Source organism: Mustelus asterias, chromosome 3 (genome assembly GCF_964213995.1).
Source record: "Mustelus asterias chromosome 3, sMusAst1.hap1.1, whole genome shotgun sequence".
NCBI lineage: Eukaryota > Metazoa > Chordata > Chondrichthyes > Carcharhiniformes > Triakidae > Mustelus > Mustelus asterias.
This window is the reverse complement of record NC_135803.1, coordinates 135,604,392-135,629,838: the sequence shown is the minus strand read 5'-3', so window position 1 is coordinate 135,629,838 and position 25,447 is coordinate 135,604,392. Positions and strand designations below refer to the sequence as shown.

General features: G+C 45.0%; 1 protein-coding gene across 4 annotated transcripts in view; it reads right to left on the bottom strand.

The window, feature by feature from the left end:
• The window catches only part of LOC144491617 (RAF proto-oncogene serine/threonine-protein kinase-like), a 118,247-nt gene that overhangs the window by 54,468 nt on the left and 38,332 nt on the right, over nt 1-25,447 (bottom strand). For 3 of the 4 annotated variants that reach the window (XM_078209701.1, XM_078209699.1, XM_078209700.1), the window contains exons 2-3: nt 17,197-17,424; nt 12,224-12,330 (exon numbers count right to left, since the gene is read on the bottom strand). In XM_078209701.1, coding sequence (XP_078065827.1) covers nt 12,224-12,330; nt 17,197-17,400 — 311 coding nt within the window. In that variant the 5' untranslated portion in view covers nt 17,401-17,424. The remainder of the gene's footprint in view (nt 1-12,223; nt 12,331-17,196; nt 17,425-25,447) is intronic. The other variant, XM_078209702.1, reaches the window with a different exon arrangement.

The window sequence follows — 25,447 nt, the reverse complement described above, 5'->3', positions numbered from 1 at the left end:
GACCCAAGCCTGGAATTGAACCTGGGTCCCTGGCGCTGTGAGGCAGCAATGCTAACCATTGTGCTACATAACTGCATGGTAGCAAACAAGAATCATAGTTAGGCTGCACACTATGTTACAATGAACATTTTACAGATTTATTACATGACAATCTTCTTTAACTTTTGTATATCGTTGAACTGCTGGTTCCACTACCAAGTACATGCCAATGTGTGCACACCTCACCCACATTGTGCTCTTCTGGGCTGCATTGCTCAAAATCCCTGCTCTTAGCTAATTCGACTTCCATTGCCTCCCATTCTGTTGTGGAGATGCCGGCGTTGGACTGGGGTGAACACAGTAAGAGTTTTAACAACACCAGGTTAAAGTCCAACAGGTTTATTTGGTAGCAAATACCATTAGCTTTCGGAGCGCTGCTCCTTCATCAGATGGAGTGGAAATGTGCTCTCAAACAGGGCACAGAGACACAAAAATCAAGTTATAGAATACTGATTAGAATACGAATCTCTACAGCCAGCCAGATCTTAAAGATACAGACAATGTGGGTGGAGGGAGCATTAAGCAAAGCACATGTCTGGCTGGCTGTAGAGATTCGCATTCTAATCAGTATTCTGTAACTTGATTTTTGTGTCTCTGTGCCCTGTTTGAGAGCACATTTCCACTCCATCTGACGAAGGAGCAGCGTTCCGAAAGCTAGTGGTATTTGCTACCAAATAAACCTGTTGGACTTTAACCTGGTGTTGTTAAAACTCTTACTGTGTCCCATTCTGTTCCCCACGTTTATCCCTCATCTGCTATTCACCCACTCTGATGTCCCACCTCAACCTCTGCTATTGCCATTTCCTGCTCACAATTAACCAAATATAAAGCAAATAAGACCTGGTAAAATGATACCAAGTAATGCAAATAACTAATTTGCACCAAATTGAATTGTAGATCAGCAGCAAATCACAATCCTTCAGCACAAACATTTACTGTTCTGCAGTTCCTCTTAAGTCTGCTCAGAAAAATTTCATTTAGAACATAGAACATTACAGCGCAGTACAGGCCCTTCGGCCCTCGATGTTGCGCCGACCAGTGGTACCAATCTAAAGCCCCTCTAATCTACACTATTCCAATATCATCTATATGTTTATCCAATAACCATTTGAACGCTCTCAACGTTGACGAGTCCACCACTGCTGCAGGCAGGGCATTCCACGCCCTTACTACTCTCTGAGTAAAGAACCTACCTCTAACATCTGTCCTATATCTCTCAGCCCTCAATTTAAAGCTATGTCCCCTCGTGCTAGCCAACACCATCCGAGGAAAAAGGCTCTCACTATCCACCCTATCTAATCCTCTGATCATCTTGTATGCCTCTATTAAGTCACCTCTTAACCTTCTTCTCTCTAACGAAAACAACCTCAAGCCCCTCAGCCTTTCCTCATACGATTTTCCCACCATACCAGGCAACATCCTGGTAAATCTCCTCTGCACCCTTTCCAACACTTCCACATCTTTCCTATAATACGGCGACCAGAACTGTACGCAATACTCCAAATGCGGCCGCACCAGAGTTTTGTACAGTTGCAGCATGACCTCCTGGCTCCGAAACTCAATCCCTCTACCAATAAAAGCTAACACACTGTACGCCTTCTTAACAACCCCATCAACCTGGGTGCCAACTTTCAGGGATCTATGCACATGGACACCCAGATCCCTCTGTTCATCCACACTACCAAGTATCTTACCATTAGCCCAGTACTCTGTATTCCTGTTACTCCTTCCAAAGTGAATAACCTCACACTTTTCTGCATTAAACTCCATTTGCCACCTCTCAGCCCAGCTTTGCAGCTTATCTATGTCCCTCTGTAACCTGCCACTTCCCTCCGCACTGTCTACAACTCCACCGACTTTAGTGTCATCCGCAAATTTACTAATCCATCCTTCCACGCCCTCATCCAGGTCATTAATAAAAATGACAAACAACAGTGGCCCCAAAACAGATCCTTGCGGTACACCACTAGTAACTGAACTCCAGAATGAATATTTCCCATCAACCACCACCCTTTGTTTTCTTACAGCTAGCCAATTCCTGATCCAAACCACTAAATCACCCTCAATCCCATGTGTCCGCATTTTCTGCAAAAGCTTACCATGGGGAACCTTATCAAACGCTTTGCTGAAATCCATATACACTACATCAACCGCTTTACCCTCATCCACCTCTTTGGTCACCTTCTCAAAGAACTCAATAAGGTTTGTGAGGCACGACCTACCCTTCACAAAACCGTGCTGACTATCCCTAATCAAATGATTCCTTTCTAGGTGATTATAAATCCTATCAATTATAATCCTTTCCAATACTTTGCCCACAACAGAAGTAAGGCTCATCGGTCTATAATTACCAGGGTTGTCCCTACTCCCCTTCTTGAACAAGGGGTCAACATTTGCTATCCTCCAGTCTTCTGGCACTGTTCCTGTAGACAACGACAACACAAAGATCAAAGCCAAAGGCTCTGCAATCTCCTCTCTAGCCTCCCAGAGAATCCTAGGATAAATCCCATCCGGCCCAGGGGACTTATCTATTTTTACCCTTTCCAGAATTGCTAACACCTCCTCCTTATGAACATCAATCCCATCCAGTCCAACAGCCTGCATCTCAGTACTTCCCTCAACAACACTGTCCCTCTCCAGTGTGAATACCGACGAAAAATATTCATTTATTGCCTCTCCTATCTCTTCAGACTCCACGCACAACTTCCCACTCCTGTCCTTGACTGGCCCTAATCTTACCCTAGTCATTCTTTTACTCCTGACATACCTATAGAAAGCTTTAGGGTTTTCCTTGATCCTACCTGCCAAAGACTTCTCATGTCCCCTCCTGGTTCTTCTTAACTCTTTCTTTAGGTCCTTCCTGGCTAACTTGTAACTCTCAAGCGCCCTAACTGAGTCTTCACGTCTCATCTTAACATAAGTCTCCTTCTTCCTCTTCACAAGAGATTCAACCTCCTTAGTAAACCACGGTTCCCTTACACGTCTGTTTCCTCCCTGCCTGACATTTAGCTCTGTTTTGTCAATTTTTCCATCATCCTCTGCTGCTTTCTTAACAGAATAGAAGGTGTGTCAAATGCAATTGCCCCTTTCATTACAAAACCACTCCAACTCCAACACACTGTGAGCAACTATACAAACTGCATAAAGATAACGGGGCCGATTCTCCCAGCCCGCTGCGCTGCTTTTTGCGCCATCAGCCCCATGCCAGAAATCGGCGTGGAGCTGCATAATTTATTTAAATGAGAATTTGCCTACTATTTCCATCTAATTAGCGGGCCTGGGACAGAAGTCTTTAGGCTGCTAGAATTTCCCTCCCCGCCGGAAGTGTTTCACCCCAGCAGGGTTTACAATAGCTCCCCACGTGCAGAGAGCTAGTGGCCTGACCCCACTGGAGCGAAGGGCCCATTGTGGGCCCCCAGGAGGTCAGGACGAAGGAGGGAGAGAACGTTCCCCCTGGGCATTGCCAGCTTGGCAGTGCCAGCCTGGTCTTCGGCACTGCTCAAGGGGCAAACTGGTAATGCCCGGGGGCACATTGGCATCAGGCATTGCCAAGAGGGCAGAGTCAGGACTGTGGGGGGGAGAGGGTCAAATCGGGAGATCGGGGTGGGGGTGCGCGGTGGTGAAGGCCAGCTGGATCCAGGAGGCCAGCAATCCGGGGGCTTCGCACAGCCAGCGATGCGGGGTCAGGGGGCCTGCCAGCAATTGAGCCAGCCAGTGACTGGGAGGCCAGCAGTGCTGGCTACAGTGCATTCGCTGATCTCAGCACTGACAGATTGGCACATGCGCAGATGCCCGCTCAGCGCTATGCTGCCAGCCTCTCCAGCGGGAATAGGCCCTGCCCACTGATTTTTCACATGAATCACGCTAGTGCACTCTGCAGTGCACAGAGTGTGGGAGATTCACTTTTGAAAATCCTGTTGAAAAAAACAGCAGGATTTACTCCAGTTTTTACGCAAATTCTACACTTCGAATTTTTTGGGGAGAATCGCCCCAACATTTGTCAGACAGATAACAGGTCACTAACCAGCACAGTTTCGAGTTAATATGAAAGATGAAAACCTCATTCAAAAAATGATCTATCTGTCAAAAATCTATTTAGCTGAGATTTATGATAGCGCAGGTTGTTTCTACAAATTCTGACACTTATAGATACATGCTGACATTGGGTTGCAATTACCTACTGATGGAAGTAGAGCAACTTTTCCAAGAACATTACAGGACCTGCTTTAGTGTCTTTTATTTTTAGCATAATGAGAAGTGTTCTCTTTCTTAGAATCTGCATACAATTGTTCTGTTCAGTGCTACTTAGGCTGCAATGCTTCAATTATTTTTAGAGTCATAGAGTAATACAGCACAGAAACAGGCCCTTCAGCCCAACTGGTCCATGCCAACCATGGTGCCCTCGCAGCTAGTCCCAGTTGCCCGCGTTTAGCCCATATCCCTCTAATCCCTCCCTCTCATCCATGTACTTATCCAAATGCTTTTTAAATGTTGCTATTGAACCTGCCTCAACCACTTTCTCTGGCAGCTCATTCCATATACGCACCACCCTCTGCTCGAACAAGTTGCCCCTCGGGCCCCTTTTAAATCTTTTCCCTCTCACCTTAAACCTATGTCCTCTCGTTTTCAATTTCCCTTCCCTGGGAAAAAGACAATTCTGCTCGCAGAATGGAATCCTCCATTAGGCCTCGGGTGGGATTTTACAAGCCTCGCCTGAGCGAGGTCGTAAAGTACCAGTCTATATGTGTTCATCCTATCTATGCCCCTCATCATTTTAACCACCTCAATAAGGTCACCCCTCATCATTTTCTTCAATTCTTCCATTAGCTTTACATCACCAAGTTGATAGCTTAGATTTGCCTCAGCAAACCAGAAAATCAGAAGTAAAAATCAAATTATCTGACTGGACCCTTTGGACTTGGAATGAAGATTGTCTGCTGTCAGTTTCATAAATTACAGGATGCAGCAAAATATAGGGCAAACAAGTCCAGAGTTCCCTGGATGATGAAAAAGATAGAGTAAGATGAAGCATAGAAGGGTGAGTATGACCAATGTCAAGTTGATAATACAATTGAGAATCAGGCTGAAGATAGAAAGTTCAGCGGGGAAGTGAAAAAGGCAAACAGAGAGTATGAGAAGAGGGCAGCAGCTAACATCTAAAAGGAATTCATAAATCTTCCAAAGGCATACAAATAATGAAAGGGCAGCGAGAGGAGGATGGGGATTAGGGACCAAAAAGGGGATCTCTGCATGGAGGCAGAGGCCATGGCCAAAATTCTAACTAAGACTCTTCACCAGCCTCTATCGAGGGAAAAGATGTCCTAGTGAATGAGAAGGGAACTGAGTTACTGGATGGGCTAAAAATTGATAAAGAGAAATTATTAGAAAGGATGGTTGGACTTAAAGTTGATAAGTTTCCAGGACCAGATGGGATACATTTAAGGGTGCTAAAGGAAGTAAGGGTGGAAATTGTGAAGGTACTGGATCTAATCTTCCAATTCTCCTTAGATATGAGGGAAGTGCCAGAGGACTGGATAATTGCAAATGGTACATCCTTGTCCAAGAAAGGGAATAAGGATAAACCCAGCAAATACAAGGCAGTCAGTTTAACCTTGGCATTGGGAAAGCTTTTACAAACAATAATCTGCAACAAAATTAACAGTCACTTCGACAGTGTGGACTAACCAAGGAAGGCCAGCACTGGTTTGCTAAGGGAAAGCCATGTTTACATTAATGAAGGACCATTGACCTTATAAATTAACTTTATTTCTCTCCACAGATGCTGCCTGACCAGCATATTCCCAGCATTTTGTATTTCAATTTCAGATTCAAGCTAACTTGATTGAGTTTTTAAATGAAGTAACAGAGAAGGTTGGTGAAGGGAATGTAGTGTACACAGACCTCTGAAAGGCATTTGATAAAGTGCCGCATAATAGGCTTGCCAGCAAAGTTGAAGCCCATGCAATTAAAAGGGTCAAATATGAAGTTAGCTGAGTGACAGGAAACAGACAATAAGACTGGAGGAAGGTGTACAGTGCGGATTCATGGAGCTTGGTACTCGGATTACTGCTTTTCTTGATCCATAGACTTGTGTACACAGGGCCCAATTTCAAAACTTACAGATGACTCAAAACTTGGAAGCATTATGAACTGTTAGGAGGATATTGGTAGACTTCCAAGAGGATGTAGACAGGTTGGTGGGATGGGCAGACACATGGCAAATGACATTTAATGCAAAGAAGTGATAAACTCTGGTAGGAAGAATGGTCCAAAGATGAGTGGGTTAGGTTGATTGCCTATGCTAAATTGCCCCTTAGTGTCAGAGGGTTAGCAGGGTAAATAAGTGAGGTTATGGGGATAAGGCCTGAGAGGGATTGTGATTGGCGCAGAATCAATGGGCCAAATGGCCTCTTTCTGCACTGTAGGGACTCTATGATTCTAGATTCAGAAAGTGGTTAAAAAAGCAGATGAGATCCTGGACTTTATATAAAGAGGCATAGAGTAGATAATCAGGGAAGTTATGCTGAACCTTTATAAAACAATGGTTCACCCTCATCTGGATATTGTGTCCAGTTCTGGGCACCACACTTTCAGAAGGATGTGAAGACCAAAAAGAAAGAGGAAGGACACCATATTTGCCACCTGATACAACATATATGCGCGATCTATTGTAAATAGATGTAAGTTTTTAAATCATCAGCAATCTTGACAGACACACTAACTGCCAGAGCTAGGAAAGCAGCTCTAAGTTACGTTTTGTAATCCAACTGTTCTGCAAAGCAAATCTGCTGCAAACACTGTCAAAGGGTGGTCTGACCCTCTGTTAGCTAAAATGGTCTGTTTCTGAGAGCGTACTCAATCTATTTCAAAAAAACAAATTTCTTCAAGAGCAATCTGTCTTTATTTTATCAGAACTTATATATTCTGAGACTCAGTGGGGTGTACATGAAATCAACAACATACAAGATCTCTACAAATCGGCTTCTGTGTTTTGCCTTGCTTATGCTTCATCGCCTGCCATTTCTGAACACAAATGTTCGGTCAATTAATTGACCTATGGCTCATAGCCAACCTCCTATAATGTCTCCTTTAATGCTAATAGTGCCCTATTAATTTCAATCATTTATTTCATCAGATCTATTAAGATGTAGGCTGAACACATTTGGACGTTGCTGCACTGCCCCAGCTTGCCAACATTTCACATTTCAATGCTAATTGACACTCATTCAGTGAGTCACACCTCAACTGTTCTGCAAAAATTGCCAACTACTAGCTAAACAAAACCAAGTGTTAGCATCCCTGTGTCACTAGATTCCCCAAGAAAATTGGCAGAGTAATCAGACTCTGCCCTTCTGAAGGCTGGCCCTGCTTTCACAGCACTTCTTAAGTCATAGAGATATGCAGCACGGAAAAAGACCCTTCGGCCCAACTCGTCCATGATTATTGGGTTTCCTAAACTGAACTATTCCCATTTGCCTTGCTGGTCCCAAATGTGTTGTCACTAATAGGCACCCATTCAGAACAGGAATAGAGAATATAATTAATTGTCAACCATTTTACTTATTTCATTGAGCACGTGGCCCTTCAGCTTCCACATCAGTTGGAACCCAACAACTGAACAATTTTCTGATGAACAGTCACCATTTGACTGATATGTGACTCCAGGCTAACAGCAATGTGGTTGATTCTTCGTTGCTCAATTAGGGACGGATGACAAACAGTCAAGTGAGTGACACTCATTCTCATACCCACCACTGCAACTTTCGGGATGATTCTCCAAGGCCATTAGCTGTGGGCAGGATTCCCATGACTCGTTGGATTGGGCATGAGGGTCAAAATGGGATTCTCACCGGGTGTCAAACCTGAGTGGGTGAGAAGCTGAAGAGTACTCATAAATATTCATTTACATATCATTAGCAGCTTTGAGGCTAGATACTCCAGCCTCCTGGTAGCTCCTGTCCATCCCCACACCCCAAAGTAGGCAGTTCAGCAGGTCCCAAACAGTACAGGTCCTACAGGCGGACCAATCACCTTGGACTTGAGGGGGAGCAAGGAGGTAAGTACTGTGTCCATGTGCCCATCTCCCAGTGCCAGGCTGCAGAGGAAGGGTCCCCCAAAGTACCGGGGTTTGGGTAGGCTCAGGCTAGGGGTGGTGGGGGAGTTTCACTAGGGAGATCCCCTTTCAAGTTTGAATGAGATACAGCTTCTGTCCAGCCTCTTTGAACTGCTTTGATTGACAGGAGGCTGTCAGTTCCACTTGCTCCAATAGGGTTTGTTTATATACTCACCTTCCTCCATTGGGTTTTATGAGGCAGTTTGACTGACAGCCCAAATCACAAAGAGGGGATTAGCTGGGTTTGTTTACATAAGGAACAGATGATGCATTTAGTTGCTAAAAGCTTTTTAGGTGCCGTTGGGGAGGACAGCGTAACAGAGAATGATGACAGCAGTGGCCAGGACAGTGGCACCATTGCTGGCTCTGCTGTACAGCAGGGAGGGTCAAATTGCGGGCATGCAGTGATATTTGGGGATTCAATAGTAAGGAACACGGTCAGGCACTTCTGTGACCACAATCGAGACTCCAGGATGGTCTGTTGCCTCCCTCAGCGGGCACAGGGCATTCTGAAGCGGGAGGGCAAACAGCCAGTAGTAGTGGTCCATGTTGGAACTATGACATAGGTAGGAAGGAAAATGCGGTCCTGCATAATGAGTTCAGGGAGTTAGGAAGGCAGCTGAAATGCAGGAGATCCAGGGTTGTATTCTCAGGAATACTCCCTGTGCCACGTGGTAGTGACGCAATTAATAGGAAGATACTGCAGCTTAATAAGTGGCTTGGAGTTGCTGCATGAGGGAGGGCTTCAGATTTAGACCACAGGAATCTCTTCCACAGCAGATGGGACCTGTACAAAAAGAACGGGTTGCATCTTAATTGGAAGGGCACTAACATCCTAGTGGGGAGATTTGATCGCGCAGTTCGGGTAGATTTAAACTAATAAGGCAGGGGGGTGGGTTCCACAATAGGTCAGAGAGTACAGAGACTGTGGAGAACTCAGTAAATGGGTCCAGTAAGGCTCAGAGAAATAAAACACAGGGAGAGTGTACAAAACGTGACAGGACAGACGGTCTGAGGTGTGTTTGTTTTAACGCAATGAGTATGACAGGTAAGGCGGATGAACTTAAAAGCTTGGATGACTACATGGAATTATGATGTTGCGGCAATCACTTGGATGAAAGAAGAGCAGGATTGGCAGCTTAGCATTCCAGGATTTAGATGCTTCAGGCGAGATAGAGAGGGTGACAAAAGAGGTGGGGCTGTTGTTTTACTGATCAGGGAGAATGTCACAGCTCTACAGAGGGAGGGCATCTTGGTGGGATCATGCAGTCAGCCCACATGGGTAGAACTCAGGAACAGGGGCAGTGCAATCACACTGTTGGAGTTGTACTACAGACCTCCCAACGGCCAGCGTGAAGTGGAGGAACTGATACATCAGCAGATTACGGAAAGATGTAAAAACAATCGGGTTGTTGTAATGGGCGATTTTAACTTCCCAATATAGACTGAAATTCCTTTAGTGCCAGGGGCTTGGACGGGGCAGAGTTTGTTCAGTATGTCCGAAAGTGCTTCCTGAGGCAATATATAGATAGTCCAACTCGGGAAGAGGCTATCTTAGACGAGCCCGGACAGGTGATTGATGTCTCAGTGGGGGACCATTTTGGGAACAGTGATCACAATTCCATAAGTTTCAATATACTTGTAGAAAAGGATAGAAGTAGTCCCAGAGAGAAAGTACTAAATTGGGGAAGGTTAACTATGACAGTATTAGACAGGAGCTAGGGAATATAGACTAGGGATGGGCTGACTTTTTTTTGCATAGTGGGACTTCTTTAACCTCTCATTCTGGAATAGTATGCCTGCACTGGAGGTAACTTTCAGCCATAGAAGAGGCTGGCACCACTCCCGCTGCCACACCAGAAATGCCCCCAGCCCCCCACCATGTCACAGTGACACCCTGACAGTGACACTACATGCCAGGGTGTCACTGTGACACTGTCACTGCCAAGGTGTCCGTGCCAGAGTGTCCCAGAGCTTTGCCAGGGTAGCATTGTCAAGGGGCCTGAGGCCTTTGGTGACCCCATATCAGAGTGTCTCTTGTGAGGGAGGGGAAATGTGGGTGAGGTGGCGGGGGGGCCTGGAGGGGAGGATCAATGTCATGCCTGAGTGGTGTGGAGGGGGCATGAACCATTCATTAAGTGGTGGTGGGGAGGTTGTCCCTTAGTGGTGAAGGTTTGGGGGTGCTTCCTTGGTCTGCAGGGGTGACCATTTCTGTGGGGAGGGTGCTGTCACTGAACTCTGAGAGCGAGGCAACCTTTAAAGGTGGCACCTGGATCTCTGTGAAGTCACGCTGGCCGGTGTGTTCCCCATTGGGGATTTTGTTCCCAACAAAGGTGGGTGAATCCCACTTGGCAAGTGCTGGCAGTCCCAGCGGGAAACACTCCAGTCTTCCTGCTGGCGGAAGGACTTTGTTTTTATTCCGAAGAATCACGGTCTTTAACACAACTCAGAATTGTGTGGCTCTAAAAATAAACATATTTGCCATGTTTCTGTGGTCGATTCACCACATGCGGATGGAGAATGGTGAGCACATTCAATGACACTGGTCTGAATTGTGGTCTAACATTATATTTTTGAGCAGGAGCAGGAAGGTAGGAATCAAAATTGCAAAAATTCATTATCAACATACTTTGTATTTGACATTTGTCCACTATGATTTCTGGCACAGCGGTTAGCACTGCTGCTTCACAGCGCCGGGCACCCGGGTTTGATTCCTGGCTTGGGTCACTGTCTGTGCGGAGTTTGTACATTCTCCCCGTGTCTGCGTGGGTTTCCTCCGGGTGCTCCGGTTTCCTCCCACAGTCCGAAAGACGTGCAGGTTAGATGCATTGGCCATGCTAAATCCTCCCTCAGTGTACCCGAACAGGCACCAGAGTGTGGTGACATGGAGATTTTCGCAATAACTTCATTGCTCTGTTAATGCAAGCCTACTTGTGACAATAAAATACATTTTAAACCTTTAATTTAGGCAGCCAGCACTCATGCTGCAAACAAATGGGAGCCTCATGGTACTATGGACCTGGGTAACAGACAGGCAAGACCCACTCACTGTACAGAGCAGGAAAGTGTAAGGGCAGGGCAGCACAGTAGCACAGTGGTTAGCACTGCTGCCTCATAGCGCTAGGGACCTGAATTCGATTCCTGGCTTGGGTCACTGTATGTGCAGAGTCTGCACGTTCTCCCCGTGTCTGCGTGGGTTTCTTCCTGGTGCTCCAGTTTCTTCCCACAGTCTGAAAGACATGCCGGTTAGGTGCATTGACCCGAACAGGCACCGGAGTGTGGCGACTAGGGGAATTTCACAGTAACTTCATTGCAGTGTTAATGTAAGCCTACTTGTGACTAATAAATGAACTTTAGGTGCCCCTTAAATGGCAAACAAACCAGGAATGAGGAAAATGCCTAATTTATAGCACTTCTGGGATTCAGGATGAGCAGAATTGCTCCTCAAAGACAATTCCTCCTACCCACCCACCACCCCAATCAGTATTTCACCCTGTCGGCCGATACCCCACCACAATATGGCCCCGCCTTCCCCTTTAACACAATACCTCAGGCCCACCAGATTTTCCAATTTCCAATAAGCACCAAGCAACCATGAGGGTTCACACAGGCAGCTTGCCAATTACATTGAAGTGAGGCCTGATCAGAAAAATGGTTTGGGCCTCTTGCCAGCAGCAAATCTAAAATAGGGGCCCATATTTTCAGAGGCATACGACCAAAGTCAAGTAAATTCATGGTGGAAAACTACAGCGTATCATAACAAGCAATGGCATTTAATGGTCATGTGGAAACAACTCTGCTTGCACATTTTTGAAGAATTATTTCATATTAAAGACTTCTTTCTGTAAAACACGTAGCTTTTTTTTGCCTCACAAAATGGAGTCATTTTATATTCCTCAGGCCAGGGTCAAGAACAACTCACACAGCTTTATTTATTACAGGAAGAACAAATAGGATATTGGCAAACTTAATATGATATCAATAATTTAGTCAGTGCGTAATGTACATTTGACTCCAATATTGAAGAACGTAACAAACCATTCATGTTAACTGAACAAAAAATGTTCTTACCATCCGTGTGGCAGCCTGAAGACCGCACAGCAATCAGGCTGAAGGCCTCGGACTTTCAGAGCCTTTTTTAAACTGTCTTGTACAGTCATGCCTGGTCTCACACTCACCTGCAGCATCACATAAAGGAAGGGCAACAGATCAGATATGCATAAATGCTGCGTTCAAATATTAACTTCTGCCAGCCATTTTTAAGTTCTGTTTTCTACCTACACCTTGATCATTTCATTTGTTTTACACTGTTCTTACTGGAACAAAAAGATCAGGGTGGGATACAAGGAACCTAATGGACGGTATTTTCCAATGCCCCTTCGAGGTGAGTCTGGAGATGGGAGGGGGGCACGTTTAATTGGGAGAAAGACTGCCAGGCAGGGACCCTGCCACTTTCCTGCCTTTGTAAAGTGAAATTTACTTATTAGTCACAAGTAGGTTTACATTAACACTGCAATGAAGTTACTGTGAAAATCCCCCAGTCGCCACATTCCGGTGCCTGTTCGGGTACATTGAGGGAGAATTTAGCACGGCCAATGCACCTAACCAGCACATTGTTCGGACTGTGAGAGGAAATGGAGCACTCAGAGGAAACCCTCGCAGACACGGGGAGAATGTGCAAACTCCGCACAGACATTGACCCAAGCCAGGAATCGAACCCGGGTCCCTGGCGCTGTGAGGCAGCTGTGCTAACCACTGTGCCACCATGCCGCCCCAATCAAGTCCTGGAAGGGAAGGCTGATAGACAGCCTTGCAGCCCCAACGCCAATTGAAACCCTTAAGTGGACAATTAAAGGGCCTCATCCCGCTACCGATGGAATTCAAGCTGCAGCAGCACATGGAAAGCTTGAAAAATCCCAAGTTATTTGGGGGGGGGGGGTTCAAAGTGCCTCAGTGCCTCATTAAGGGAGCTGGCATTGGGAAGGTAGGGACACTCAGAGAGCCACTCTCTGCCCTTGCTAATCCTGGGCCTCTAGTGGGTGTATTGCCAACAGCTACCGCGGTGGCACTGACAGCAATGAGAATCTATCGGCCACTGAGTGGCTGGCAGTTCACAGGGGGAGGGGTTGGGACTTTTGCCTCTAATGCACTCGATCCCAGTGAAGGCCCAACTCTGGCCACTTAAGTACTTGACTGGTACTTAATTTGGCACCCCCACCCCAACGGAGATGACACAGGACTCTCTCTCGCCAGCTTTCCAGCCGGAACATTCAAGAAATTTGTATTGTAGACTTTTTATGTTCATCCTCACACTTCAGGATCAGGGTTAAAATTAGCTGCAATTTTTGATTCAGTCATTTCAATGCCTCCCCCCAGTCCGCTACACACAACACCCATCCCCCCTTCCCCCCGCCCCGCTCCCCGGCCACACGCACCCCCACCCTTGCCCTGCAAGACTGGTAAACCCAAAACACCACCCTGACCATTATTGTTTAGCATTCAGGAGAAATCCTAATTTCTATATATTTTATGGACGATAAGTCAGCATATTTTATACAGTCAACAGTAGAGTGTCTTACTCATTAACATGGGTGTGGATCTGGGTGTGATCCATAAGATCTAGTTACTGGCCCAGTGTTGAATACAGCATTTGGTAGCAATTATATTTCTGAAAGGATTAACTGCAAGCTCTCATAAATCACCTACTGGAAATCATGAATTATTCTTTTATCCATCAATAAGCGCCTGTCTAACACTCTCACAGCCAGGTCTTGACAGAACTTTCTGGATACCAAATACCATAGCAACATGATCATACTTGTCCCCATTCTCAGTTGAAGCAATACCAAGCAAGTAGGGCAAGAATAAATTTAAATCTGCAATTAAATAGTCTTCTGGCAACGGTTGCCATGGTGACTGGATACTATCGGACAGCCATGTTGCCATTCTCCACTTACTTCTTCAATGTCACAGAATACTCACTGCAGCTAGCAACATAATGATTCCCGATTAGAAATTCAAATCTGCAGCAGTACAATGTTTGCATACATAATTTACATACAATATAAAGCCATTCGGCCCAACCAGCCAATGCCGATGTTTAAGCTCCACTCAAGCTTCCTCCTATCTTTCCTCATCTAAATCTATCATCAAAACCCTCCAATTCTCTTTCTCTCATACGCTTTGTCCAGCTAACCCTTAAATGCATTTGTGCTGTGGTGATATAAACAGGGCCTAGTTTTAAGGCTGATAAAATTGGATATCCTAAATTAAAGAATTGAGCATTTTGAAATCAAACACAGTCACACCTCAGGCAGGCCAATTGTACAATACACAAATGTGTCTGGGCCTGACCCATCAACCACCCATCAAAGGTCGTTACACTCTACTTGAGACTTAGCAGGAGATCATGGCACCTCATTGAAATGCATCGGTCTATTGTTAGAAGCCCAGATCGGGCCAGACTTTCTGTCACCAAGAGATCCTGTAGAAACCTTACCTGATAACAAGTTCAACAACATGGAGATGGACACCTGGGGGGCGGACCCTGGTGTCCTGTCAGGCAGACATCAAGAAACCCACTGGGTATTGGAACCCCCTCCTGGGACCTCATTGGCCGGAAGCCAGAGAAGTTTCTGGAAAGGCAAGCAGGCTGGGGATAAAGGGACACACTCAGAGGCACACAGCAGCGAAGACTCGACAGGGGAGACAGCCGTGACCATTCGGAAGACTGACCAGAGAAGGAAGGAAGGAAGAAGCGGCCATCGAGACTCACCTTCGTGACGACAAACCAGAGGGACTCAGAGAATTGGGCCTGCAGTTTAACCAAGCCATCTTTACGGGTAGTATACTTGAATCTGGGGTATCCTCTTGTTTTATGTGGGTAATTTAAGGGTTAATAGTGTTATTTAATAAACTTGTTGAACGTTTACTTGTGTTTGTCCTTTGTCCACCTTGCAAATAAGGGCACCGGGGTAAAACCTTGGAGTAAGTAAACTGGTTGAAAGTATCTGAGAATTCACAGGTACAACAGTGCTGTGGGCTTCAACCATTCCCTTTGTAGCGTGTTCCACATTCTCACCAGCTCTTGGGTAAAGTCGTTTCTTCTGGATTCCCTATTTGATATCTTGGTGACTACCTTATTCTGATGGCCTCCAGTCATCCTGTTCCCCATATTGGAAACATTGGCCTGCATTTTCAACTTGGGAGCCTGGGATTCCCACCATCTTTCCCATTCCTGGCAAATTTGCGGGATTAGGGTGCAGGCAGTCAGCCTGATGCTCCCACTCTTGCCAGCTCAGTTGCAGGGATGGGCAGTTCATATTCCCACACCCCCCACCCAAGGTTTTAGTGGAATTGGGCCCACTCTGAGTAGAAATGGATTACAGCCACTCAGAGGAAACATGAACCATGATGCAACCATGTGGCTCCTGTAGCCACAGTGAAAAATAATGGAAATTGCCAAAGTCCCAGCAGACCATAGGCTGCTCTGTCCCTTTTTAAGAGAGAGAGAGCTGACTGGGGGTGATTTAACCTGAGGGTCACCACCTCAGAGAAGGGACAAGGATGAATAACCCCAGCCTGTACAGGAATTGAACCAGTGCTGTTGGTGTCGCTCTGCATCATGAATCAGTCATCCAGCCAACTGAGCTAACCCTGTTGTATTTCTTATTAATGGTAACCCCCAGAGTGTTGATGGGGGGGGGGGGGGGGGGATTCAATGCCATTGAATTTCAAGGGGCTCGCTCTTGTTGGAGATGGTCTTTGCCTGGCATTTGTGTGGCGCAAATATTTTTTGCTACTTGTCACCCAAGCCTGGATATTGTCCAGGTCTTCTTGCATTTGGACATGAACTGCTTCAGTCTCTGAGGAGTCACGAATTGTTCCAGCACTGATCCTTGTGGAAAATCACATCACACCTTCGGCTACTCTTCAGGTGGTTCACTACCACCACCTTCGAGGGAATAAAGGATGGGCAATAAATGCTGACCCAGCCAGTGACGATCACAATCAGTGAACGAATAAATGAAAAAAGAATTAACCCCCACACTCTGCTTCTACCTTGAAATCAGCCAACAATCCTTTCAGCTACTTGTCCCCTGATTCCACTTTCACTGACCTTATTCACTAATCTATTATGGGGCACCTTATCGAAAGCCTTTTGAAAATCCTAATAAATGACATTTAATTAATTACTACTGTCTACTCTCTTGGTTACCTCCTCAAAAGAGTCAAGCAAGATTTGCCACTTTGAAATTCAAGCACTCAAGCTATTTTATGGCCAGGACATTCTGACCTTGCCGTGGTGAGACTTGCAAAGGGGGTGGGGTGCAATGGGCCAGCCGTTAGTCCATCGACTTTCAGTGGGACCGAATGGTCCCACCTAATGTTTCCACAAGCTTTTTTCCTTCTCTCCCTTACAAGAGATTCATTATTATTCATGACCAATGTTAATTCCCTGGATATGTTCCATCCCTTCTTAAATAGAGGAATGACATTAGCTATCTGGCAGTCCTCTCGCACTACATCTAACTATGAGCTCAGAGAAGAGAGATATATTGGTGGCTCACTTTTTCCTCAGGGCTGCCTGCAATGCTATTCAACATTGTGATAAAACTGCATCCTAGTTTCTACGTTTTTTTTTTCCTTCTGTCCGTTTCTTCAAAATGAAGTATCTCCATGACTTGATATTCCTATCTACCAGTCCTGAGTTCAGCTTTCGTAACAACTCTTCGACCATCCTGGCCAACAGTTAGGTGCCCCCAGCTTGAGCTACACAATCTTGTTTTGATTATCCAAGACAAGTACAGTATTAAATGGAAGCATTCATGTAATACTACCCTGCCCTCATTCTTCTAGCACTGTGAGATTGCATTACCGTGCAGGTACTAATTACTTTAATGAATTTCACTGCAGGAAATACACTATGCGCAAAATAAAACGGTTACTTAAAAACCAATACCCCTTTACAGAAAATCTAAAATTCCGGCGGAAGATAAATTTTGCCTACTATTTGGCTTCTAAGTAATGGAACATAAATTTACCACAGTGCGCTGCTTGTTTGGTAAGAAAACCCGAATAGTGCCACCTGCTTTGTTAGCATCTCCCAATTTCCCATCCTCAGATTCCCGGCGATATGCAAAGTGATGAGCAAAGGTGGGGGAAACGGACGTAGAGACATCATGGAAACAATCTTGTGGACTGAAACCATTACTGGTGGATTTCCAGAATCCCAGATTATACTCCATTGTGATCAGACTGGCAGGGGGGATCTGCAAACAAAGCAAAAACAAATTAAAGACAGAGTGAATCCTTGATTCTTTTACAAGTTTATAAGTTTATTTATTTGTGTCACAAGTAGGCTTGCATTAACATTGCAATGAAGTTACTGTGAAAATCCCCGAGTCGCCACACTCTGGCACCTTTTCGGGTACACTGAGGGAGAATTTAGCACGGCCAATGCACCTAACCAGCATGTCTTTCGAACTGTGGGAGGAAACCAGAGCACCCGGAGGAAACCCAGGCAGATATGGGGAGAACATGCAGACTGCGCACAGACAATGACCCAAGCTGGGAATCAAACCTGGGTCCCCGGTGCTCTGAGGCGGGTGTGTTAACCACTGTGTCACCGTGCCACCTATATTGAGACTTTCCTAAATATTCAACATTCATCAAGCATCTGAACACACCCATAACAGTGAGGTTTGACATAGTGATGCAGCAAAGAACTGCCGCTTGTGAGTTTCATTTGTTCCAGTTAGCTTCAGAGCCAAGAGGGCTCTGGGTTTGGACTCCTGATTCCAATTCCTGCCAACACGAGATATTGATTTCTCCAGTCCACGTTCCTCTGAAATGGCTCCACCGGCTTACTAAATCCTCATAGCCTACAATTCCAAAATGGGATTCAAACTACACGCTTTGGTAATGCATTCACTGCAGCATTCCAGAACCAGTTCTAGGCTGTGACATACACGTCAGTTGTAAAATCTGCTTGCTCAGTGCCTTTGGCAACCAATGTAGCCTTTGATCTGGCTGCTGCCACCAAGCTAAATATAGCACGGTCGTGAAAATAAATCTTAAAAAAAAGCAAATCAAACAACATTCCCAGCAAGCATCATGAAAGTTTAAAAATCAGATCTGAGACTACAATTCAGCTGCTGCAGTGTCCACTGACCCCAAACGTACATGCCTGCATGACGTGCTGTTTTTGATCATGTTCTTTTAACAGATTACACTAATGATCGTGCCAATGTACTGAATTCACTTATCAGAACCTTTTCTTAAATAGTAAGGCACACACTATCCATTGCAAGTTAAAGTAGCCCTCCCCTACCTGCGACCACAAACTACCTAACAGATGAAGACCAGATTACTGACATCAATACACAGCTTGATTCAATGCCAGCATTATATTGAAGGAAATTATTCATCTCAATGTCAGAAACCACGCAGCTTTGCCTTAATGGAGAGGCAATTCTTGGCACAATGCCGGCAAGTCTATAGAGGAACCTTATATTGGAGTACAGCACAAGATGTACTGCAAGATTTCTCTGAATAACATTACAGCTAAACGTTTTCTGGACAGGTTGCGTCCCTTAAACAATTAGTTTCAGTTCCTTGATACCTTAGCTTTCAGTGTGAAACTGAGGTACACAGGCCATGAAAGGCTCCGTATTAAATTCTCATTCTAAGCCGAGTTAGCTGATCACCAAACTCGTCAATGGTAGGGGCACCTCGATATTCCTCAGCACTCCTGGGTTGGAAGTTGGTGGGGAGGTCGGGGGGAGAGAAATCTCCCTGTAAGTCACAATCCACTGCTGAAAAACATGAATATTGGTTAAGGACCGTATCAGCATCGGCTGTGATACTCCTCACAAAGGGAATGGCTGTTAATGCGATGAATATCCATCCGGCAAAGGAAGAAGCTGGAGCCAATGTGTCTTCAACATAGGTCTATTCATAAACCAGCATAACGTAAGTGCAGACTATTTTTCCCGTCCACAGTTTTCCCCCCACACAGGTAGGAACGGGTTCTTATATATGTGACCTAACCTTTCCCCATGCAATCAGCAGCCCTTAATCACAACCAGAGAATGCACTCAATTGTCACAACATTTGCAATATTAACAATGGTCCCATAGATGAAGAATGGTCTTTATAACAGGAAGGATATTTTTATATGCAAACATTACACTATGTTAGCTGATCTGTGCCATGGCAAGGAAACATATTTGATCAGTTCATTTGTACTGGAGGAGAATTGACCGAGCTCTCGATCCTGATTACACAGCTATCCCCAGTGCGAGTGTGCATGTGTAGGTATTTGGTGAAGACGGGAATGGGTTTAGTTGTGATATCTTTTACACTGAAATAGCCTACTGCTATGCAACATCAAGATTCACATGAGTAACTTGCACGCGGGCAATGTATTGTGGGGTGACCACCAACTGCACAAAGTTCTACTCTTTGTGGACATCAAAGCCTTCAGAAGAAGATGGAGAAAATTGGAGAAAGGTTATATAAAAATTAGTTAATATTACATGTACAATGAACAAACTGTATACCCTGGCTCTTCCACATGGGAGCATGAGAATTGTACAAAAGTCAAGATGCTACCCAATGGCTCAATGGGGGCAATCTTACCAACTCAAATCAGATCGAACGGGGGGTGATTAATGGGCGGGGGTGGGGGTCCAGAGGTACACTTGCAGACAGTTAGTGCATTGGGAGATCAGACAGATGCATGCACAATGGCACCCTCCAGAAGTCAGCAGCCGGCTCCCCAGCGTGAATAGACTCCATCCACTCCCCCTACTGGCAAGAATCACACATTGCCACATTTTTTTTCTCTAAGTGGCATACGGTTTGAATTTTTCTCTCGTGAAAAAACGGTCTGAAACTCTCCAGTTTTCATGCTCATTCGACACTTCGACACATTTTTGGTAAGATTGCACCCCCGCTACAGTACAATATTCATCGAGCTAGATTTTACAGTCAGCAGCAAAACAACAGTGCTTGCTGCTGATCTCAAGGAAAGGTGCCAAAAAATCTCCTGATCTCCGTACCGTGGATTTCTCCCTTTCCAATGGTAGTTTGAACAGAGATCCCCAGGCATAGAAACATAGAAAATGGGTGCAGGAGTAGGCCATTCGGCCCTTTGAGCCTACGCCACTATTCAATATGACCATGGTTGATCATGTACTTTCAGTATCCCACTCCCGCTTTCTCTCCATACCCCTTGATCCCTATAGCCACAAAGGCAACGACCGGCTCCCTCTTGAACATATCTAATGAACTGGACCCAATGGCTTTCTGTGTTAGAGAATTTCACAAGATCACAACTCTCTAAGTGAAGAAGTTCTTCCTCATCTCAGTCCTGAATGGCTTACCCCTTACACTTAGACTGTGACCCCTAGTGCTGCATTTCCCCAACATTGGGAATATTTTTCCCGCATCTACCTTATCCAGTCCCGTCAGGATTTTATATCCATCAGCAGTGATGTTAGCAAGCAGCCAATCTCACTGAAGTATTGATTATCTTTCATTTCTGTATTCACCTTTCAGATAAAAAAATAAATGGTCGATTGGATTACGACAGAAGCTAAAATAAAGATAAACAAACTTAGGAACGTGGATATATTATAATTGGAGAAATCAGACATTCCACAAATATAAAGCTTGCTTAGCAGACAGCAATTCCAGATTTCTGCACATGTGCGAACTTCCAAAGGTGCTGCTAGTTTCCGTGGAATAACTGTGGTGGACACTGACAGTTTTTCCATCATTATCATAAAATCCGAGTTAATGATCCAAGCACACACTTAAACACTAAAGTATTAATCACAGCACTTGTCGCAGTGATTGTTATCTGACGTTCTGGTTTATTTATCGATGGCAGCTGCGAGCTCAGAAGCAGGTGTTTGATCACAGGGATCTGTACAACTGTCATTCAAACCAAGTTAGTCAAAGCTTACTCATCTTTTTTTTAAATTTTTGGTTCCAAATACAAGCAGACAGAAAGAACGAGTGAAAGGGGTTTTGATTTTGTCCACAACTCCATGTTGAACCAATCAACAATTTACTTTAAATCAAAATGTGCCTGTACACCGATCCGTTAAGGTCGCAGGACAGGTGGATAAAGTGGTTAAGAAGGCATATGGTATACTTGTTTAATTAGCCTAGGCATAGAGACTAAGAGCAGGGAGGTTATGCTGGAACTATATAAAATGTTGGTTGGGCTACAGCCAGAGTATTGTGTGTAGTTCTGGAAACCATATTATAGGAGGGATGTGATAGCACTGGAAAGTGTGCAGGGGAGATTTACCAGGATGTTGCCTGGGGTGGAGAGTTTTAGTTATGAAGAGAGATCGGATAGACAGGGGTTGTTTTCCTTGGAGCAGAGGAGACTGAGGGAGGGCATGATTGAGATGCATAAAATTATGAGGAGCACAGATAAAGTAGACAGGAAGAAACTTATCCCTTGATGGAGGGATCAATGGCTAGGGGGTGTACATTTAAGGTAAGGGGCAAGAGGTTTAGCGGGGATGTGAGGAAAAACTTTTTCACCCAGAAGATGGTGGAAGTCTGGAATTCACTGCCGGAAAGGGTGGTGGATGCAGAGACCTCATAACAATTAGGAAGTATTTGCACTTGTGATGCAAAGCATGCAAGTCCATGGGTCAACTGCTGGAAAAATAGAATTAAAATAGGTGGTTTCTGTTTGACCAGCGCAGACGTGATTTTTTTCTGTGCTGTAGACCTCTGCGACTCTAAAATGGTAGGGAGGGGTAATAGTTTCCGACCTTGCTAATGATATCCACATGCTGCGAACGAATATATTTTTAAAATGTTCCTCTTTCTTTGTTTGATGCCTGATCACTGGAGAGTAGGTTGCAGTTTCATGCCCAGTTTACATATTGGAACTTACGAGTAATAGGCCAATCATTCCTTCAAGCAACCGGCCATCGCATTGACTATTTTGGGGCAGCACGGTGGCGCAGTGGTTAGCACTGCTGCCTCACAGCGCCAGGGACCCGGGTTCTATTCCTGGCTTGGGCCACTGTCCGTGTGGAGTTTGCACATTCTCCCCGTGTCTGCATGGGTTTCCTCCGGGTGCTCCAGTTTCCTCTCTCAGTCTGAAAGACGTGTGCTGGTTAGGTGCATTGGTTATGCTAAATTCTCCTTAGGTATACCCGAACAGGTGCCGGAGTGTGGCAACTCGGGGATTTTCATTGTAACTTCATTGCAGTGTTAATGTAAGCCTATTTGTGACACTAATAAATAAATTTTTCTCAACCTTCTAAATTGAAGGGAATGTTAGCCAGGTTTATGAAACACGTGGTTTTATAATCAGCGTTCTAGCATCAATCTGATGAATCTCTGCTGTTTTCCAACCAAGGTCAAGTTTCAGTCCCGAGGTTCTGTGCCCCAAAACTGAATACTAGGGCTTTCTAGAACTGAAGCATCATATCCTTGCTTTTGAATTCCAACTCACTGGAGAGAAAGGCCAACATTTCATTAGGTACTTGGAATTTTTTACCCTTCTGCAGCAGCTTTTAGTGACCTGTGGACATAAACATCTAAATCCCTTTGCTCTTAGTCTCTCACCATTTAGAAAACATTCTGTTCTGTCTTTCTCTGATGTAAAGTGGATAACCTCATACTTCCCTGTATTGACTTAATCTGCCAGATGTCGGCCATGGCTCAGAGGTGGCAATCTTGGTGTCAGAAAGTTAGGGATCAAGTTCCACTCCAGGGGATTGAGCATAATATCTAAGCTAGCGTATAATTACAGAGGGAGTTCTATACTGTGGCAGGTGCCACCTTTTGAATGAGACATTAAACCCAGACCCCATCTGGCCTCTTAGGTGAACGCCAAAGAACTCATGGCACTTTTCAAGGAAGAGTATAGGAGATTTCCCCTGGTGTCCTGGCCAATAATTACACCTTAAAAATTGATTATCTGTTTATTATTGCACTGCCGATTCTTGGAACTTCTTGTGCATAACTTGACTACCATGAGCGTGATTTTCTACCCCTTTCCCACACAGTGTGTTTTGCGGCAGCAGAGGCAGCCTGCCATTGGCCGGTGGCGAGATCTTCCTGTCCCGCCTCTGTCATTCACATCCTTTGCCGCCGGGGAACCCACAGTGGAGTCTCATCATTGGTGGGACCAGAAGATCCCACCAGCGAAAGAGCCAGAAAGTTTTGGCTTGTGTTTTTTTACATTACAGGAATGACTAGCTGCACAACAAAAATACTTCAGTCGGCTGGCTCAGGATCCTGAAAGACAACACAAGTTCTTTAGTTTGGTCTAGTTTTTGCCTGCTCAAAATGTCCCTCCTTTGACTTGATTTATTATTGTCACATATATTAACATACAGTGAAAAGTATTGTTTCTTGCACGCTATGCAGACAAAGGGAACATCCTGCACCCATCCTCACAATTTACTGTGTCTCCTAACATATTGTCAACTTGGAAATAGAAATGTCTATTTCTTCACCAAAGTCATTTATATGGTGAAAACCCTAAGGTTCCATTGCAGACTCTTGGAAAACAACCCCTGTAATATTCTGGGAAACAGAGTCATTCCTTTTACTCTGGACATCTACCATCCAACCAATTACCAACCCATGTCACAATGGTCACCTTCAATTCCGTACACCTCCATATTTAATATACTCTATTGTGCAGAATCTTATTAAATGTCTTCATATATCTTCACTGCTTATCCAAATCCTATTTAAATGCTTGTGGCACTCAGGTAAAAAAGTCAATGAAACAAACATTGGTAGAATTATAAAGTCTCTACAGTGCAGAAAGAGACCATTCGGCCCATCGAGTCTACACCGGCAACAATCCCATCCAGGCCCATCCCGTAACCCAACATATTTACCCTGCTAATCACCCTGACACTAAGGGGCAATTTAGCATGGCCAATCCACCTAACCTGCACATCTTTGGAGTGTGGGAGGAAACCAGAGCACCCGGAGGAAACCCATGCAGACAGGGGGAGAATGCGCAAACTCCACACAGACAGTCATCCAAGGCCGGAATTGAACCCGGGACCCAGTTTCCCCGATATCAGCTTCAAGCAATGATACTACTGTACAACAAAAGGTGGAATCCCTCCCAAAGCAACAGTCAGAATAAGCACTGAAACAAAATAAAACATTCACCTTGCCCATTTTTCTCCTCTTTCCACCTGATGGATACCATTCCACTAGCAGAGTACAGGAATGAGATAGAGAATCTGGTGAACTGGTGCGATGACAATAATCTTTCCCTCAATGTCAACAAAACAAAGGAGATTGTCATCAACTTCAGGAAGCGTAGTGGAGAAAATGCCCCTGTCTATACCAACGGGGACGAAGTAGAAATGGCCGAGAGCTTCAAGTTTTTAGTTGTCCAGATCACCAACAACCTGTCCTGGTCCCCCCATGCCGACACTAATTAAGAAAGCCAACCAACACCTCTACTTTCTCAGAAGACTAAGGAAATTTGGCATGTCAGCTACAACTCTCACCAACCTTTAGTGATGCACCAAAGAAAGCATTCTTTCTGGATATATCACAGCTTGGTATGGCTCCTGCTCTGCCCAAGACTGCAAGAAACTACAAAAGGTTGTGAATGTAGCCCAATCCATCACACAAACCAGCCTCCCATCCATTGACTCTGTCTACACTTCCCGCTGCCTCGGCAAAGCAGCCAGCGTAATTAAGGACCCCACACACCTCGGACATTCTCTCTTCCACCTTCTTCCGGGGAAAAAGGTACAAAAGTCTGAGGTCACGTACCAACCAACTCAAGAACAGCTTCTTCGCTGCTGCGACTTTTGAATGGACTACCTTGCATTATGTTGATCTTTCTCTGCACCCTAACTATGGCTGTAACACTACATTCTGCACTCCCTCCTTTCCATCTCTATGAACGTATGCTTTGCCTGAATAGCGCACAAGAAACAATACTTTTCACTGTATATTAATACATGTGACAATAATAAATCAAATCAAATCAGAACCTTGACTTTCACATATATCTAGGTGTTACCAGGCAGCTGTGGCTGGGTTGGTCGTACTTCCACCTCTGAATCACAAGCTCCTTGATTCAAGTCCCACTCCAGGGATGGAGCACAAAATTCAAGGCAGACATTCCAGTGTAGCACTGAGGGAGTGCTGCACTGTTGGAGATGTTGTCTTTTGGTTGAGACATTAAACCAAGGTACCCCCCCCCCACCGACTGCTCAGGTGAGTGTAAAAGATCCCAGGGTGCTATTTCAAAGAACAGCAAGGGAG